Source organism: Salminus brasiliensis, chromosome 4, assembly GCF_030463535.1.
Source record: "Salminus brasiliensis chromosome 4, fSalBra1.hap2, whole genome shotgun sequence".
NCBI classification, from domain to species: Eukaryota; Metazoa; Chordata; class Actinopteri; order Characiformes; family Bryconidae; genus Salminus; species Salminus brasiliensis.
This window is the reverse complement of record NC_132881.1, coordinates 25,329,865-25,350,882: the sequence shown is the minus strand read 5'-3', so window position 1 is coordinate 25,350,882 and position 21,018 is coordinate 25,329,865. Positions and strand designations below refer to the sequence as shown.

The 21,018-nt window shown below is 41.9% G+C and overlaps 1 protein-coding gene across 1 annotated transcript in view; it reads right to left on the bottom strand.

The window, feature by feature from the left end:
* The window catches only part of epas1b (endothelial PAS domain protein 1b), a 54,773-nt gene extending 37,077 nt beyond the window's left edge, over window positions 1–17,696 (bottom strand). Inside the window, exon 1 of the mRNA XM_072677722.1 lies at window positions 17,369–17,696. Within this exon, the coding sequence (XP_072533823.1) occupies window positions 17,369–17,394 (26 nt within the window). The 5' untranslated portion in view covers window positions 17,395–17,696. The remainder of the gene's footprint in view (window positions 1–17,368) is intronic.
* Window positions 17,697–21,018: the final 3,322 nt, after the last annotated feature.

Below are 21,018 nucleotides of genomic sequence, written 5' to 3'. Positions count from 1 at the left end.
ACTAATCATCAAGCTGTGTGTGCTTGTGCATTTGCCCATCTTTGTCAGCAATGGGTACAACTTAAAGTAGTGGAATGCATTCATTAGAAGGGGTGTCCACAAACATTTGGACAGAGAATATTTGCATACAAAGTACAGCCTGAAATACAGAGTCTTTTGCTACCTGCATTTTGCACCTGCATTTTCAGAAGGGGTCTGGTCGATAACCAAAGCAAAAAAGGGCCATCCTGACCTCTGTAAGCTTCCAGCATGTACTGGGTCAACTGCTTATGGGAATCATCTCCTAGACATCCTGGATTTAATAAACACAAACAAACTGTGCTTCAGCACAATTTGGAATGCTTCCGGCCCCCTAGGCAAGAAAAATAATTATTAGCTCTCTTTTTTCGGACCTCCATTCGAATAACTTTTTAACTACCACTTTCCTGCTAGTCTGTTTTGCTGTATTTATACCATAAAACAATGTGTTGTATGTTATGTACTTCCAGGCATATAACACACTAAGGTGTATTAGTCAGTGACTACAGGGACGTCTGCACAAACTGGTGGGGCTATTCATCTATTCATCAGAGAAGTTTGTAGTAACACTTTAGGCCATAGGCTTTTTAGGGGGATAATAATCAGATGGGGTAGCGGCTTACCGGTTAGAAAAGAGATGATAAACTACGTCAGGGTACAAATACACTTTAAACTGAATTATATAAAACCTAGAGAAACGAGACAAATATGGACATAATCCCAGAAAGCAAAAAAAAGGGCTTTTTAGGTACAAAGGTGGCAATTTGTTTGCCAAGAGTTGTGGTTTGTGGTCTCTTGATAGGGCAAGGTGCACGACAAGCACTGAGTGATGCCTTTAAATGCCCTGCAACTGTGGCGTGCCACAATCTCTCGTATCACCTGCACACACACACATATATAGGTAGCTGAAGCATAGGCATGCACACACATATACACAGAGGGGAAACCGAGAAGAGTTTTTCACTCTCAGTAACTGCTTAGCAAAACAATCACCTGTTGCCAAGAAGCACCCGCAGCTGACCTCCACTTGCACCCGTCACACTGCAAAAACAGCCATCAGAAACACTTAACTCCTTTTAGCTTTGCTCGAAGTTGAAACCGTGTTTACTTTTAGCAAAGCGGCAGGCTGGTGCGTGTGAACACGGCACGGTTCAGGTTACACATCAAACAGCCTGGTTTCCAGAGTACATGAAGAAGTCTACTCCAAGCAGGTCATGCCAGGTTAATGGCATCCCGACCCCTGGGTAAATGTGGTGAGAGGCTCGAGCTCTCCTCCAAAAGGGGACCAGTAGATCATGAGGGGTGGGAGATCAGTTTGGTCCACTGCCAGGTCTTAGCCATCCAATTTGTTTTCCACAATAGAGCCCCTGATTTGTCAACAGTAACTGAAACGCCACCCACATTCCCACCTTCCTCTTGCCCTATTTACAAGCAAATAAATAGATGCTGATCTGGTTTCCACAGAGACAGCCAGAGTTGAAACCAGGAGCCATTGCCACAATTCTTTTGTTCCTTCGCAGAGTCCAATTCACCCACAAGACAAGAAAGAATATGTCCAATCCAGTGTCCAAAATTTGCATCACCATTTAAAAAAACGGTGCAGAACCCTGAACAACAGGCCCTGTGTTACTGAGTAGCAGCAGTATTGAAGTAAATGAGATTGGGCCTCTGCAGATTAAGGCCTAAGACCAACTGTCTTTGCTGGTCTGACATAAGCTGTGGGTTTATGTGGAACATGACTGCCTCATTGGCCACTTTGGAACTACTTGATCAACCTCAAGACCAGTCACTTGACCCTGTCAGCCACTCAGTCTAATTGGTAGGGTCCAAATTGCCCATAGGGAACTGAGGGGACTGCAACAAAGTCTTTGCTCTAAGTTTAATGAGTGACTTTTAAAATATTGGGGGGTAGGATGTTGGGGGGGGGGGGTGTCTCATTTTTTCTTACATTTTTCCACAGCAGTCTACATTCTGTATTAGGCTGTGGGAGTTGTTGGCAATGCCAAGGAGCACCACTGCTTGAATTTAAAACAATTATTAGGAATTTACTTGCAATGTCAGTATGCTGTATTTGTCTAGTAAAAAAAAGTTCTTAACAATTTGTGTCAGCTAGGACAATTCTAGCCTGTTCTTCCTAGCAAATGTCCTTAGCAGCTTGTTCTTGCTAGTAAAGGCCTTTAGCAGCCTGTTCTTGCTAGTAAAGGCCTTTGGCAGCCTGCTCTTGCTAGTAAAGGTCTTTAGTAGCCTGTTCTTGCTTGTGAAAGCATTTAGCAGTCTGTTCTTGTTGGTAAAGAACTTTAGCAGTCTGTTCTTGTTGGTAAAGAACTTTAGCAGTCTGTTCTTGTTGGTAAAGAACTTTAGCAGTCTGTTCTTGCTTGAAAAAGTATTTAGCAGCTTGTTCTTGCTAGAAAATGTCCTTAGCAGCCTGTTCTTCTAAATGAAAAAAGTCAATAGCGTCATATGATTGCAAGTAAATATCTTTAGCAGCCTGTTTTTTCTAGTAAAAGTCCTTAGCAGCTTATTCTTGCTAGTAAAAGTCCTTAGCAGCCAGTTCACGCTAGTAAAGGGCTTTAGCAGCCTGTTCTTCCTAGCGGAAAAGTCTTTAGCAGCGTATACTTGCTTATTGAAGTATTGAGCCGCCTGTTCTCCCTAGTAAAAAGGAAAGTTTTGTTAGTGAAAGTCTTTAGCAGCTTGCTGTTGGTAGTGAAAATCCTAAGCAGCATGTTCTTGCTAGTGACAGTTGCTTTAGCGGCTGTAGTGAAAAAGTCCTTAGAAGTCTGTTCTCTTTAGTATGGTTTGTTCTTGCTAGTGAAAAAGTCTTTCACAGCTCTACTCATCACTTCTTCAAGTTCTAGTGTTTTTGGCGCAATGAATGAAGCTTGCACTACATTTGCCGCTGTTGGACAGTCGGCCCTATTGTCCCCGTGCAGTCCCAGTGGAGTTACCAGGATATGAAACAATAGAGGTTCAGCACACGTTTAGGGCATCAACCCTATGATGCACTCCCTGAACCCACTCATGCAGACATGGATGTCTACTGATTCTGTAAAGCTCTTAACAAGACCACAGAGCAAGCAGCAAACTAGGAAGAAGCTGAAGCAATGTATGTGGTACTGCACTTGTGGTCTCTCATAGTAATGTCAGTTTGAATGTCTATGATATGCTTGTTACCACAAGTAATCACTCAAACACCTTATACGTGGCTTCCACTAACCGAGGTCTCAGCCCACTTTCAATTTCCATTTAAAGAACATAACAGGTCTAAAAATAAAAAAAAGTCTAGTTTGTATGTACCTACAAACGTACCTGTTTTGGGTCATATTTGACTCATTGTAAAACTATATCTGTAGTCAACAATGGACCCACCTTACATTTTTATATTTAAATGGCAGAAAAATAATTCGAGCCCTATTACATCAAACATGTGACTGAGAGGAAAATGACAGAGTTGATTTTTTCAGGCCAAACTGGCGACTGCACTCCCTGTCACCAAGCCTAGACCTTCAAACACCAGTTACAAATGTGGTATATATATTTGTATTGCTATATACAAAATATATAACAATAAAAATACTTTTACTTATATATTGTCCATATAAAATACAAACTTCAAATTCACTCACACACATACATACATATATATGAATCATGTGAAACTATATGTTTATAATATAGTTATATATAGGTTGTCTTGTTTTATTTTTATTATTACTTTATCTGTTTCTTTCATGAATCAAATGCTATGCGAGGTAATCATGACTTGAGTAAATGAGTAAAATCTACTGTAACCCAGTAATGACTCATATCTATAACACTGAACTTTAAACTCTGAGGTTCCCTTCATTCCAGCAACCTTTATCCCAAATGACATAATCAGCAGACTTTGTTATGCATTGTTGTTGTAAGTTTACGGGAGATTTTTATATTTGATATATTTGAAGATAAGTAATTGTGGTCCATTTCTAACTGGCCCATACGTCTAGAAAAGCTGGCAGCATACCATAGAGATACAAGGTTTGTTCAAACATTAGGAATTTTCTGTGCTTACCGCTGCAGTGTTTTTACACATGACCTTAGGAGCAATCATTTAACTGAAAATGACTGAAAATGTCAGAATCAGTTCCACAGATACTAATACGAGAAGAGAAGTACTTGTAAAATATGGCAGTGAATAAACCACAAAAAAGGTATTAAATGTAATAATACTTTTAAGTTGTTAACTTTATATTTAAAATGTTGACAGAACCACAGAAATGTCTCTCCTTAACTTCCTTAAAGTCTATTTTAATTGGAATAGATTCAACAATATTTAGTGCTGTATTACTTAATCAGCTGAGTGGGTGGACACGCGTCAAGACTTGCCTGTATGACCAAACATAATTGAAAAAAAATGTTTCACAGAGGATAATTAAACCCATTTCTGGCTTCTTACCAGGAAATTTAATGTCAGAGTCTTTTTCAGTGTGCAGTGGTGTGGCTTACAACGCTAACACCACAGCCAGTGTAAACAGTAAAAGACTGGTAAAAGACTTTATGAAGGAGCAAACATGTTACTGTGACACTACTTCCTCCTAATGTGATGGTAAATCTGGCAGTGTGTTTTATGAATCTGCTTAAAAATGTGAATCAAGTAAATTTAAAGTACCATTAAACACATGAGCACCTCCTCTTGCAAGAGAGCATTTCAGAGCTATCTGTGGAACACATCACATGCCTCAGTGACAGAACACATTGGCAGATGCCATGGAAGATGACTGAAACTACGAGCAGTTTTTCTGGAGAGCTGCCGTTTCGACACTTCTCACTATCACCACATTATGCATCGACTAAACTTCTCAGAGTAGGACTGAAGGATACAATCCCATGTCAGTTAAAGTTTAAGAGGGCTACATCACAATGTATGAATGTGCAATCTGTCAATACTACACCTCTGCTTTGCAGATTGTTAAACTGTAACCTGAACTTAATGACATGCCAGGTCGGTCAGATCACACCTCCAAGTGCCACAGATTTGCACTGAATGCCTTATCTTAGGTTACAGGGGCATTAAGCACAGCTCTTTGTGGCTTGTTTTTAGACTCCAGGCCTTAGGTTCACTGCCAGTTGAACCATTTCGGAGAATTCGAGCTATTTTGCAGGAGAGTGAAAGATGTCAACATGTCACGGCGCAATGCGAGTTATGTCGGTTTGACGAACGAGATACAGGTCTCCTGATGGCACGCCATTTAAGCTGAAGAGGAAAGAGCCTTAAAATACGCACGGCCCGTTGCAGCCGTGGCACGCTTAGATAACATTAGCTGACCTTTGACCTGGTGAACGAGTTTAAAGACTGTTTAGCAGGTGGAGAGAACAGGTGGCTCAGCGGCTTTGCACGCATGCTGCGAGAACAATACATTTGCATGGGCTGGCGAGAACTGAAAATACAGACACAAACAGACGAAGCAGCCGCGGCATATTCAGGCCCACGTGGCCTCATGACTGTGCAGGAGGTCGTTTTCCAGCTAAATTAAGCCCAGTGTTCCCTCTGCCATGCTGGTCCCATGCTGGCTGGAGTGCTCCTGGAACACTAAGCTGACCTTCAGCAAACGCAACGTCAACAGACCGCCCCCCTGACTACAGTCATCGGACTGAAACACAAGTGCTTAAGTGCATAAATCAATGATGAGCAAATAGTGGTGTTGTAAAACATTTGCTCATTCAAAAACGTGTTTTAATATTTGAGTGAAATATGACCCCTCTGCTCTTTTCTCTCATTGCATGTGCTCTTTGTGATTCATGACAACACCCCCAGATTATACGAGAATTTGTATTTCTTGCTCTTTACCTCCCCCTACAGTTGGAGAGTGTAATTCATTTTTACATCACTGGCATAAATACAAACTGCGATTTAAGCTCCCCCTCATAGACGACTATGAACATGCATTTCTGGATAAGCTGAGAGATAATGAACTGACATGAATCGAAAGAAGTACATGGGCTTACACAGTGTTATATTACACGATTTAAAAAAAACCCAAATATGACCAAATATGATTATGCAGTTCAGAGTTCTCGCAAGGTGTCTTATGCAGTTCCACCAAAGTTACAAAGTGCAGTAGCAGCATTCCAGGTTTGACAGGGATGTTATTCTCCCAATTACAAATCAGTGTACAATCAACATGATTCTGAAGCCGTTATTTAAATGAACAATTGCTGCATACCGTTGCTTTAATGGACTTTTTTATTTATCAGTTGATAGTTATATCTGCCCCTGGTTCTGCATGTCTTTGTACATAACAGTCCAAACCATCGTACAGAACAAGGCAGTGGTCCACTAACTACTATGAAGGCAAACAATAATGAACAATATCCCTACACACTCCACAATGGATGTATCGAAGTTAATCCATCTAAAAAATAAAAAAAAAACACAACAAAAAAAACCAAAAATAAACATGTTTTGCCTCTCAGAGCTCTCCAAGTCTTGATGTAAACAGCGAACAGTAGAATTGGCTTCAGTATCAAGGTTGTCATCAGAGCATTATATGCCCCTTTTAGAACTGTTTCCACTGACACTCCTTTCAATAGCATACTGTCATAAGAAGATGAGGGCAACTTCAGACTTGCTCAGTAATCCTTCATGGCCAAGGTAGGTGCACAAATCCAAATACACATCAACACGTCTCTCAGTAGCATTAAGTGTGTCATGAAACCTACACCTGAACCCTGTCTTATGAAACTAAACCAGTTTTCAACCCCATGCAATTTACAAATGGCGCATAACCAGAGAAAATGTTGCTTTCAAATGGCCCATAAAGAACACATACCATGCATACTGTTCCGTGCTTTAAAGAAACAATAAGTCCAAGTTATTGCCTAAAGGTGCTAGGTGCTTGAGTTCCATAAAGAACTATTTTTGGGGTAAAGAAGTCGATGTAAAGGTTCGTTTGTATAAAAAAAGTGGTTATTCTATGGCATTCCTCAAAGACCCCTTTGTTACACCATTATTTTTAAGTGTACAACTTATTAACTGATTAACCCTGTGGCGAAAATCAAACGTATTGCTAACCCTCTTTCAGCACTGTTTTTTCAGACCTGAAACCTGCTCAATGGTGGTCTGCTCAGCGAAATGCCGTTTCAGTTTGTCACAGAAGCATGATTTAAATCAGCTTATGATAAAGACTGTAGGACCTCGTACGGAGAAACCCATTCTGTAGATCAACTCTATGTTATCATAACTTTGCTATATTACTGCATATTGGGATGTGTTTATAAACATATGGTTCTGAATAAATAAACAAGCATAAAAAATGAAACTCCTCTTATAATGTAAATGTCCTTAAATCGTTAATGCAGAAATGCTTATTACACACTAAGGTGTATTACTCAGTAACTACTGGGACTTCTGTACAAACTGGTGGGGCTATTCTTTGGTAATAGAAGTTTGTAATAAGGCTTTTGGCCCACCGGTGGGACTTAGACTGTGTACAGGGTTAACTTAACACATATCATATAGTACATCACTACTAAAGACAAAACTCTGGAAGACCATCAGAATTGGTAAAGCCAGCTTACTCCAAATATTTGTGAACATTCGCTGAAGCAACGCTCTGGGACAATTCCACCATAGGCTGGTCATAGGCTGACGACATCCCGTCGTTCTGAAACTCTATCGTGGTAAAGAACATTTTTTTTTTAAAGTGATGCACGCAAACACCTTCCACAAATATTTCAGTTTGTATAGCCGAACGAACGATCTGCTGAGTAAGGTCAGGATCAGAAAATACAATGGTGCTACACCAGAAACACAGGTTTAACATGTGTTCAGATCCATATCTTGAACAATTAGCCACTCCTGCTATGCTATTATTGAATTTAGGTGTCCAAACCTTCGCACGAGTAGAACATAGCTTCAGACTCTGTGGATCCTAATCACGGATCTTTGCTGAGATCCGTTGTACAAGCCTGGTCTTTTTAGGTTTTTTCATCTTGTCTCATGTCAAACACAACAGCTTCAGGCTCTGCAAGCACAAAGGCACTAGCAGATAATTGCCAAACTTGGGAATGTATATCGCTGCTGTCCAATGAAGTTTTTAGTTTTCTCCATGGTTTGAACCCTGTACCTTTTCTGTACACTGCATATGTAATTCTGCACCAATAGTGATGCTTTAAATGACTTTAGAGTAAACCATTATTTTACACGGACTCCCATTCAGAGTTAGGGACATTTTTGCCTTCTCCTGTAACATCATGGTTTTGGAGATACATGTTTTTCATTGGACAGCAACAATATGTTGTATCATCTTTTTTTTTTTTGGTTTAGGAACTGATGTTATAATCAAAACCTAAACCTTAAAATAAATTAAAAGGTAAAAGTAATGGATCACTGAAAAATATGACTGACACACGTTTAGCCCTTTATTCCAAATGTGGTTATTTAGCAGACATGTCTGGGGCCTGGAGATCACTCCTTGAGGCAGTAACCAGCGATTAATTGGACAAAGTAAAGCAAATGTACTCGTATAATGTCAGCCTCAGAGCTCCAGTGCAAAACCACAAAAGCAATCTCCAGACATGTGGGTGACGACCTTTAGGGCCAAAGAAAAAAAGCAGCCATCTCTGCCATTTGCTGTAGACTTTCTTCGTCTAGAACCTTAATGCTGTTGTTTCACTTCTTTTAATATGTGAAGAAGATCTAACAAAATGAGTCAAGTTTTATTTAGCTTGTCTCAGAATCTACATGAAAACTTGCACAGGAATATAAACTCTTATCACTTGCATTTTATCATTACTGATTAAACTGAACAATAATAAGTGCTCATCCTAGTGAACGAGCCTGTGTGCTCATTTTGTGTGTATTTTAAGGTAACCACAGCTAACCACAGAGAAGGGGGGCTTTTTGCCCTTTTTCAAATGGTCTTAAATGTTCTCTAATTGTATATACATCAATACAGCTATATGACCTGATTCACTGGTCCATTGTTCAACATTTTACCACAGTTTTCCATGGAAGGTAAATTTCCCAAATCTGGATCACTGGAACACTAGAACATCATGTCCTTACATAGCATTTTTAATTAATATGGTATCTATAAAAGTACAGAAAAAGGTCAAAAGCTTCCTGTATTTTATACAGTGAGACAACACAGTGATTGTACCTGCTGGTAAATTTTAATATGGCCAACACAGATTTAAACTACTGTGGCAGCAGATTTAACTTGTTGAGTTGAAGGGAGACTTTTTGGAGTCTCAAAGTGGATCAGGATATTTGTTTTTTCGTCAAACCCTTCTTTATGACTGAGAAGGTATGCAGATTTCTAATAGTTTACTTCACAAGGAGAAGATCTGAACTCAGCTATATGAGCCGATTTATTGGTTCGTTTGTACATGTTTAAAAGTCTACGTTTCTTGAGGATCCTTTAGGGGTTCTTCAGTTTAAAACTGTGAAGAAAACCTCTTAAGGTGCTTTGAGGGACATTTAAGGAACCTTTTTCTTCTAAAAACCTTTTCTTGAAGGTCCCTCAAAGCCCCTCCACAGTTTTAAATTAAAGAACCTCCAGATGTTACAAAATTTTTCACATTTTTCTGGAATATTTTAATATCTAGAGCTCAAGAATTACTTTGGAAGATGTCTTAATTAAAATGAGACAAGATCTTGTTTGACAAAAGCACAAGGCCTCTTCCAGGCCTTGCAGAAAAACAGGTTTTCATAAAGCCTGCACGGCAGTGGTGGCTCAGCGGTTAGAGCTCCGGGCTGTCGATAACAGGGTTGTGGGTTCGATTCCCGGGCTCGGCAAGCTGCCACTGTTGGGCCCTTGAGCAAGGCCCTTTACCCTCTCTGCTCCCCGGGCGCTGGAGTTGGCTGCCCACCGCTCTGTGTGTGTGTGTGTGTGTGTGTACTCACTGCCCCTAACACATGTGTGTGTGAGTGTGTGTTCACTACCAGATGGGTTAAATGCGGAAAACACATTTCGCTGTACACTGTACAGTGACAAATACGTGCACCTTTACTTAACACAGCCTGGTCTCTGCACTGTCCACCTCAACGACAGATCACAATATTGTTAACCTTCCCCCTCTCTTGTGTGTGTGTGTGTGTGGGGGGGGTTTAATCAAGATGTCAGTGCAGAGCTGGTGTCTCTGCAATAGCCTCAGGTGTAGTCCAGCCTGACCACAGCCATCTGCTCCTCTGCCACATAACTATTTTCATAACAAGCAGTGCCATGCTTTGGGTTACACAGCAGCCCACACGCAACAAGCCCCCCTCAGGCCTGCGGTGTTTGTGAACAAAGCCAGCAGTTGTGTCAAGAGGTGCTATGCTATACCAGCTGAACCTACACAGCAGCATGACAACAGCAGTTAAGGGATTGTGCTCAAAATCCCACAAAACTGAATCAATCGAGCAGTCATGTGCACACAGACTGGGAGTGTTCACTTAAACACCAAGTCTGTTCTTGCCCCAATTCACCACTGCTTCCCCCTCCAGACCACTGAGCATGCTTCCCCACATGGCAGCGTCGACACGACTTCACTCAGGACAGATTGTAGAGGTGGTCTATGGTTGCGATACATAACTCAGAGCACTTTTTGTCCTGAGGAGAACAGGACACTTATTTAACAAGATATCTGATACAGTTGCACTGTGTGAACGGCGGAGTTTGCAAACAACCAATATCAGCAATCCCTTCTCACCTCTCAACTCAAGTAGCATTAGTAACTTATGCAACAACAGGGATACAATGATCATTTAGTTTTGCCTCATTTTTGGTCAGGATATCGTGAGGATATCTGCTAGTGAACTCCTTATCGTCATTACCTGTGGACTCACCGTGGACCAGCTAAATGAATGCCTTCTATTCCACACTTTTGAATTTTGCTATTTGCTAAATTTAATTGCATAATTTTCTTTATTGTTTTTAATTGCACAATTGTCCTGTTCTTTAATTCAGCTCACATCGAACAGGTAGAAGTTTGCATGTCCATTTATTTCTGACTGTTTTGATTGCAAGAAATGACAAAAATAAAATAAAAATTAAGATTCTCTTCTTTCTCCCACTTATGAACAGAAATTAAATAAAAATAAATAAAATAATTGTTTAAAAGCCCCGCAGCACTAAGCTGTGGAGCAGTGGAACTGTGCTCTCTGGAATTATGGGGCTCCATTTAATACTTCTGGGATAAGTTGGGGAGTTGGGGATGAGGTAGGGTATTGATCATTCAGAAGTCAATCATATCCTCACAGCAATGCTCCAAAATATAGAAGAATTTCCCTGGAAATTAGAAACTTAAAAAAAAAAAAAAACATGATCGTTTTTAATACTTGGACGAATGAGTAGGTGTACCAATACTTTTGTCCAAATTTGGTCACTTTCTTGTTTCACAGGACTAAAATGAACCATGTTTCATGTGTCATTAGAAAGAGTTCTTCCTCTCTCAACTACGGCCGGGGAGGAGCCGTATGGCGTCTGGTGCTCTGGTTTGGTTTTCACCCAAAACCTTTTGCCTCTCCACCCCTGATCGGACGAACAACTACACAATGACTAACCAAATCCTCCTCGGCTCCTCCACCTTGCTTGCTTATAGGGTGTTTTCCTGTCATTTTGGCATCTTGCTAAACACAAACAGTGAACAATGCGTCTCGGGCTAATCTCTGATCTCCTGGAACAGCGTGTTCCTCCACACGGCCAACGCCGGCGCAATCCCGCTCCATCGTGGGAAGGATTTTAGAGCTGGCCTATGATTACGATACACCTCTCGGAGGAGTTTGATCTACCAAAAGCATTCAACTATGGATGTCCACCTGAAATATTCTCCATCTCCACTCCATTAACATATGGAGCATGTGCACCATACATTCCCCTAGTTAGTGGTAAACAGGTTGTTATCTGGTTGATCTGGAATGAGGCAGCGCTGAAATTCTGCAAACGGAGGAAGCGGGGGGCTGGCGGACAGGAAAGACCAGGAGACAGGTTTCTGAGGGAGGCGAAGGAAAGTTCTGGTCAAGACTGACCGATGTGCCTTATGAAAGCTGAAAAGAAAGTGGGATAAGAGAGCGAGAACGAGCTCTGGAACCGAAAGCTCTGCCCTGTGCCCCTGCTGTTAACCGAGGGTGGAGATTTACAGGCCTAGATTCAGACCCTCTCCAGAGATCATGTCACAATAAACTGCACATTTTTTTGTTTAGACAAGTCCGGCAGCTGGGAGAGGCTCAGGATTTCTCTTCTTCACTCGAAGCTCACATGGCAGCCCCCAGTACAACATCAACCCACATCAACACAAGGCCTCCCGAGTGTCCATCACAAATTCCTCTAACTGACCGTCAGAGGGAAAGATAAGAGAGTGCAGTCCCAGCCTGTTGGTTTTTAGCAGCGGCATGCAAATGAAATTTGGTTTGGAGAACACTGTCACACACTGTTTTCAAGTTTGTGCGAGAGCGAGCGCGAGAGCAAGAGTGAGTAAGAGAACATTTGATCCCAGTATTATGTCATATACCTATTCTGTTACCTCAGCGCTCAACTGCCAGTTCTTTAATGACAGACAGATAAACAACAAACGGATGAACTGAACGCTCCTGAGTTAAACGCATACATTACTGGGATGTAAATAAAATGTGTTCAACTGATGTGAATGTCTAACCTCTTGAGACCTTGCGTCTTCAAATGGGCACATTACATTTCTGCCTTTCTGCACCATGATACTTTTTTTATTTTATTTTGACCCCTTTGGCCTCATATGAGGACGTTGTTTTTTGAAAAAAGTGACTTCTTGTACAAACACTAAGTTTAGTTTTTTATACTTTTTAGATCCTACCAATCCCAAAATTGCTAGGTGAAATAAAAAATGCACACCAAGCAAATCAGGTCATCAAGTGATAATTAATAGTCATTTTACTATTTTGGTGCCAAATGGGGAACAAAAGTGTCAAAATCATGTGTAAAATGTAGTTATTGAACAACATCAGTAAAGTTCTAACACCACTAACAAGACTGAAAAAATCTGAGCTGATCTAAAATGTACAGTTTCACCGACACATTGTCTGCACCAATTCTATCAGAAATCTTTTTTAAAAAATCATCAAGTATGATTTATCCAATTAAACCGTCCTCCATTCATTTCCTTTGCATAATTCTTTTTGGATTACGAAACAACGTCTCTGTCTGACTCTGTGAGCAGTCTAAGGCGCTGCCACTATCACCACCCGCCCCCACGGTGGCGTCAAGTTCAAATACCAAACCATGCCGTTTTGCCATCAGCAGCTGTAGTCCGGGAGAGCACAACTCACAACTCAACTCTTAAAGAGATGTTGGCCGGGTGTGGCCGGCCAGCATCATTAGCTGGTGTGGCTGACTTGGTGCTTTCCTCTGAGCGTGTTGACCGCCTTGCGATGCCAGTTCAAAAAAGAGGAGGTGGCTGACTTTGCTACTATGTATCACAGAAGACATGTGTTAGTCCTCACCCTTATCCTAATCCTAGAGTAGCATTGCTAGTGTTGGGGACCTACAAAAGGGTGGGTTAATTGGCAGCACCAAAATTGGGCGAAAAAAGGGAAGATTTCAACAAAATAAACAAATATAAATAAATAATAAATAAATAATGCTTAAGTTTTGCTATGAAACACTGTTTTTCAAAAATCACTTAAACAAAAATTAAAAAAAGGAACAATAATAGTCTGGGGGAAATATGAGAAACAAGCTGAATTCATTGCTATGCCTTTAAAGTGCAATAGCATTTGCCAATATAATGGTACGATACACCCTTAAATATAGGGTCTTCGGTGGGTCGTTAGTAGGGATAATGGTTCTATAAAAGACACATTAAAAAAATCATCTGATTGGTTAAATGGTTCTTCTCTATGAACCAACCAGTTATGAGTTCATGAGGGCAACTGCAGTTTCACATGGGTGTTGAATAAACATGTGATTAAATAAATGAAATAATTATTTAAAAGCTGAATTGTGTGTTTAATCATGTTGTCCTTATTTCATATTAAAATGAGATCTGAAATTATTTAAATACAGAAAAATCCAAGAAAGCAAATATGATAACTGTACAGACCCTTTTTTAATCATATTTTCAAAATATGAAGAACTTTCTCAGCTGTTTGAGAGTCTTCAAAATCTCTAGTCAATATTTTGAATACTCAGAATACTTAGAACTTCCTACAGCTCAAATCTAATGATTATCTGAAACATGTGAAAGTGCACAGGACTTACATATTAGTGTCATTTTATATTTATTTCTGCAACCAATTTTTTTTTTATATTAATAACAACTCATAGTGCATGTAAAACTGCCTTTAGTTTACAAACAGCACATTTGGCCTATTTTTATAATACCCACCGTGGCTCTGTCTCTTTCTTCTCATTATGTACTATTTGTAACCTGTGCTGGCTATTTCTGCATGCCTCAAGACTCCGTCCAAGTGCATGCAAGTGTTCTTGTCCAAGAGGGTCTGATTTTGTGTGAGTTTGTGTGTGTTGAGAGGCTGTGGGGTGGCAGGAGCAGAGTTTGGGGCAGGGTGCTGGCGAGGTTGGCACTGGCAGCCCTGGGCTGTGAGCCAGTTTTTGCTCTGTGGACTTGACAGCTCAGTCTAACAGAGCCATTCCACTTTAACTAGGCCTCTCTCTCTCTCTCTCTTTCTCTCTTCCAACTCAGGGGCTCTGATGGTGCCTGTGTATGTAGAAATGAAGCCTGACGTAATCATCTGGAATCCCCAAAACAAAACCAGCAGAAAAGGCAGATAATTGCTGGTCAATGCAAATCTGAATATGTCATTGTGAAACGGGGAGTTGCATCACAGAGCGCTGCCCAGTGTAAACACACACTGATTTTTGGAACTGACGTCAACGAGCCATTTGGGCTTCGTGCTGCTGCCATTAACTCCAGGTCTGGTATCTACCTGCTATCTGCCGTGATAATGTCTTATAGCCCTTTGAACCCAAGGTTTATTAGTGCCTTGGGATGTTTAGTAATCCTAAAATGCATTGTTCAATATCTCAAACTAATTATTTGGGTCTTCCAATTAAAGTTTTTTCTTAATACCATACAGCTAAGACAAGAACAATTTAAGAGTGTATGAAAGTGAGGAACTGAAACATAGACCCCCCTGATCCAAAGCTAGGCCATAACACAGTTTATGTGGGAAATGCGTAGTGGCTAAGAACACAGACTGCCAACCTGTGACACACTCTACAACCTCATTTACTGCACAGCCTCACGCCATGGTCCGCACACAGCCACTAAGACCACTGAATTAATCCACTTGTGAAAGTATGGCATGGTAAAATGTCAAGATGTGCTCCATATAGACTCTGACACCTTCTATTGACAGTAAACAACAGCAGAGAGATAGAATCTCATAACCACATTCAAATACAGGCAAACTTCACAGGACACCAGATCTCTCTGTCTCACACACACCCTCTCTCTCTCTCTCTCTCTCTCTCTCTCTCTTCAGGCCCAAGCTCACACTCAAGACCGGACGGCTTCTCCAGAGATCCAAGATGGCCGCTGTGTGTGCTGGGTAAGCCTGTGCTCGGCCCAGCGCGGCCTGTCTCCCCTGAGGAAACGCTCAGCAGTATCCTGCATCCCCCTCTGAATTGCAATATCCTGATACTAAAGATACATGCTCCTCATTCGACTGTAATGCCGATGTTTGTTTGTGTTCGGCTTCCCTCTGATCGATCTGATAAAACACAGAGAGCTGCTGGGGAAAAATCTGCCCCAAGCTCGAAGCAGACTTTCAGACGCTTTGTCTAAACCACACACACATACACACACACACACACACGCATGCATACGTACGCCCAGGTCTGCAGGGGACAATAGGGCCGCTGATGAGCCTAAAATGTTCAATCATCCCTTTTAGAGCTGAAGACAAGTTTAAACATGATGGAATAAGTATAGCTTTCACTAATTTGTTCATCGAGATTTATAGCGCCACCACACTCGACATTGACCCCCCGGGCCAAAATGTGGTTAGATACATGCTGTCATAGACATGTTAGGGGTGTACGATCAAAAGGCATTAGTGGAGTGAGTGCTGAAAGGGGAAATGAAGCAATCACGTTAGTCCAAATGAAATGTCAGTTCTAAAAGGACATGTATTATAAATGCTGATGAATTAGCTGCTGATAACTCAATTACTCATACCTGCAGGAGGGAACTGCACTGAACTGGGTTCTCTGTCTGACTTGTAAGAACCTTTTACTAGGAGGAGGGGTCAACAAGTGAGCTACAATGAGAACAATACTTTTTTATTAATAATTTTATATTAATATCTAACTTTAGCAATGTTATATTGGTCAGAAATCTTTAAATAATACAGCAACAAATATCATAATCAACAAGAGGAAATGACAAAAATAATAAGAATAAGAAGAAAACAAACTGATTGAAATATGTATATTTATTACAGCTACATTCATGTAATATGTACATATATTATTATTATTATTATTATTATTATTGCTAGTAGTATCATTATTTCTACCCTTGTCATGTTTATCATATTATATGATTGTTATTATTATTATCATCATCATCATAAATTTATAAACAGCTAACTTATAAACTTATAAACACAAGCATAACTGCAAAAGCCAGATGTCCCCCCAGAGACACCCCCCCCCCCCTCCACAGGCCAAACATGATCCACTTAAGCTTTCGAAATAAACTCTTTCCAGCATTCCCACCAGCAGCAGCTACCAGCCCGACCACCACCTCATACTGGAGACCCTTTCCTGACTTCCACACAACCAAACACTGGAGCAGCTCACAAAAGCCAAGTCTACAAATGACTCATTAAAATTAATAACCATTCTCAACACTAGACCCATACCCCCCCCCTCTCTCTCTCTAAAAAAACATCATTAATATTATTAATAATGTTATTACTGCTAATAAAGTACACCCAAAACCATGCACGTGGGGGGTTAGTGGGTTCCCTCTGCTGAAACCCTGCTGTTAAACTGCAGTTTTGAGAATAGGCTACTTTCACTTGGACTCTGGCCCCTAAACATGCTGGGCCCTCAAGAGCTTCTTACAGATTAGGTATTCCAGTAAGGCCTAGGGGTCGTAAGACCCCACCTAACTGAGTTATGGATTGGGATTATGGATGCTCCTCATTAAACGCCTGGTGTTTTAAGCTGAAGCGCAGAGCAGAATAATTAACAGCAGCAGCAGCAGCAGCAGCAGCAGCGGCGGCGGCGGCGGCGCGTTTCCATCAGGTGCCGCAGCGCGTTTCCCCGCAGCTCCGATCAGAGCTCAGGAAAGTTGAGCGCCTCGCTCTCCTCCGCAGTCTGACCGCGCTACCTGCCCGGGAACACCGCACACACGACCAGTCGCGCGAGCCAGGGCAGAAGTAACCCACCTTCTCTTGTCTTTGTCAGCCGTCATCTCTGCGCAGGCTGGGGGTCTCCTCTGCGCGAGCCAGGCCAGATCAACAGGTCGAACGACGCCGCTAGAAACCGGGCGCGCGGGTATGGAGGAGCGGAGCGGAGCCGGGTTTTCTGCCTCTGAGGGGAAATAAAGTCCGACTGCGCGGTGGAGGAAAAAGAGGGGCTTCGGCTGTACAGTCTCAGAAACACTGCCGAGGATCGTACAGCCGCTCGCAAACAGCCACCAAACTCACGCGCGTCACTCCAGACGGCCGCGCGCGCTTGTACTTTCCCCGCTCGCTCTGAAAGTCTGAAAGAACTTTGTACTTCACACACACACACTCACACACACACACTCAGTCACACACATTACACAAACACACACATACACACACACACACACACACACGGTCTCCAGCGCCGCGCTCAGCTGGCCGAGGGCCAGCAGCGCAATCAATCAGGAGCAACGTAATTGGTTGGCTCGTCTTCAGGCCACGCCCCATTCCCCTGTTCCGCCCATCTCCTGCCCTCCGGCTTTCTCACTCCCGAGTCCGGACCTCCAACATTCAGTAAAGCCGGAGACCACCAAAAACCTACCTACCCACCATCACCTATCTCCACTCACTCTCACACTCACACACACACACAAATGCCCACCCCAGGATCCTGTATCTGTCCTGTGACCAGGGGTGATCGGCTAAGCAGCTGGACACACTGGGGTGAGCAGTTCAGGGGTTGTATGCCAGCGCCTCTGAGTTCTTTTGAGTGTAATTGTAGAAGAAAAACATGGGTTCCCCAGAGGACCTTTAATGGATGGTTCTTTAAAGGATCCATTTTTGTAAACAGCATGTTTAAGTGTGGTTTACAGTTTAAAGAACCTCCAAATAAAGATCCATGTAATACCAAATAAGAGAGGAAAAGAGAAGGAACCTTTATTTTTAAGAACATAGAACTGCATGTTCCACAAGAACAGTTTGAGAACTTTTATTATAAAAAGCACAGAACTGTATGTTCCCTGATGTCCATTTAGGAACCATTTTTAGAGCATATTTTTATGTTCCCCCAAAGAACTGTATGGAATATGTTCCACTAATTATTTTTAAGAAGGTAGAACTGTTGTAGTAGTGGTGAACAGTAGTTTGACAAAGGACCATTTTTTAGGGTCTAGAACTGTGGAATATGTTACATGAAGAATCATTTTAAGAGTCTAGAACTGTAGAATATGTTCCATTAAGAATCATTAGTAAAAGTCTAGAACTGTAGAATATGTTCCATTAAGAATCATTAGTGAAAGTCTAGAACTTTAGAATATGTTCCATTAAGAATCATTAGTAAGAGTCTAGAACTGTAGAATGTTTCACAAAGAACCATTTTTAAGAGTCTAGAACTGTAAAATATATTCCATGAAAAATCATTTTAAGAGTCTAGAACTGTAGAATATGTTCCATTAAGAATCATTAGTAAAAGTCTAGAACTGTAGAATATGTTCCATTAAGAATCATTAGTAAGAGTCTAGAACTGTAGAATATGTTCTACTAACCATTTACCATGTATGAACCTAATTTTATAGAACCACACTGTTCTAAACTCTCCAGGACTATTAGTGACCGCCTGTGTCAGGGGTCCTCCCAGGACCCTGCAGCGAAGGTGACGGTGCTGTGGTCTTCACACCAGGAGCGGTCTGACCTTACTGACGTCTACGTCTGCACTGCCCTGCCGGAGTCTTCACTGATACTGATCTCAGACCTCCAGGAGAACCTCCCCACACAGGTCAGGCAGCTGTGATACAAAGACCATTCTCACATTTTTCACATTCATGCCACGTCTCAGTGCTCAGCCTGAGGCCCTCCAGCAAAACATCGTCTTGCAGGACAAGGAGCAGGCGAAGCACAGGCCTGCGCTCTGCAGCCTTCTGCTCACCAGGATGCAGCTTTGACCAGATTATCTGATTGGCGATGAAATGTGGAGCCTCAGTCCTCGTTAGCTCTGATTCCGAGTGGGAGTCTGCGCTGACATTTCGCAAAAGTAATTCTGATTGTTCAACTCAAGGGTGTCCCGTGAAATGAGGATGGTGTGACATTTCTCATGCCTCGGGACGTTCGAGACCTCTGTTGAAAGGGTTACACTTGACATGCACAATTCTTCACACTGCTGGGTTTCGGTCACGGCCAAGCAAGAAGTGAAAGGAGCGTCTCCAAAAAAAAATCCCCTTCTTCTGTCTCTGGGTTGCATGATTTTGATTTGTTATTCAAGACCTTCTGACATTAAAAAAAGAAAGAAATAAAAAACAAGCCCTCAGTGAATAGTGTACATTATTACATACACAAGTGGATCTGTTGGAGATGCATGAAATCCAAAATCTTCATTTTCAGAGCACTGAGATGTTATTAAAAGCTTGAAGAAGACATGCCCTTACTTAACGAAAATTTCCTACAACCAAATAATGTTGTTATTTATTTATTTATTTATTTATTTATTTTAACTCGCAGTTTTACCTGAGCCAATTAACCCACCCACTCACCAGGACACTCGCAGGCTGAGAACAAGCACAAGCCTCCACCGATACACGTGCTGTGAGTCAGCCACCGCCTTTTTCGGAACCTCCCCCTCCAATAAGTCCGCCAACAGATCCCGTCAGTCAGTGCCGATCAACATCACAATGGGAGAGATGAGGGGAGGGAGAAAGCCCATCTACTCAGCCATGGTATTGTGCTCTCTCTGGCTCTGACTGCTGATGGCAAAGCAGCGTGGCCCAGGCCCTAGTGTCAGCGTCTCCGTCTACTGAGCTGCTCTCAGAGGATGTCGGTTCACATTTCGTCACAGCATTCACATTAAGGAAGTAGTTTGATGACAATTTTTAATAGGATGATTCTTCACTTACCTCAGACGCAGCCGACCGGCCAAGACACGAAATATTTTGATATTTGATGTGTGCAGCTTTAGTTTACAGTGGGAGATGCTTGGCTAACGTTGCTAACGAACACTGGTCTTAGACTGTCACCAATGTCTAGAAAATTCAGTAAAATGGAAATTTTAGACCTTACGTAAACACTGGGGCTAGATCATCACCCGCACAACAACCCACTTCGGTAGTACTATTCCGCTTTCGAACTGTGTCCACAGCGTGTGGAAAGACAAGACAACCATATTCACCACTTGTGACGGACACAGATTTGGAATTTGGCCTCCGCCTTTAACCCACCCGTGCAGCCACTGCTGCAGCAGAGAGGGTGAAGGATCTTGCTCAAGGGTCCAAACATGGCAACTTGCCGAGCCTGGGTATCAAACCCACAACCCTGCCATCAATAGCCCGGAGCTCTAACCGCTGGGTTTTTAGGTTGAAGTGAAACGCACCTGCTTTTTTTTTTTGAGCAGGTCGAGAGACATTTTTGGGCATATATTTACAGAGATGAGGTCGGGGACAGTCTAAGTCCAGTGGTCATTAGTGTTGTTAGCCTAGACTCTCCGGTTCTAAATGAAAGAAGCAAACTTTACACACAAATATATCTTGGCTGACCGACTGCATCTGGGCTAAGGGATGAATCATGCTGAACAACTCCTTTAAGACCCCTTGTGTCACTACTAAACCCACTTAGTCTTTACCACTGGAACAATGACTGTTGTTTTGACTTTGACTCTTTTT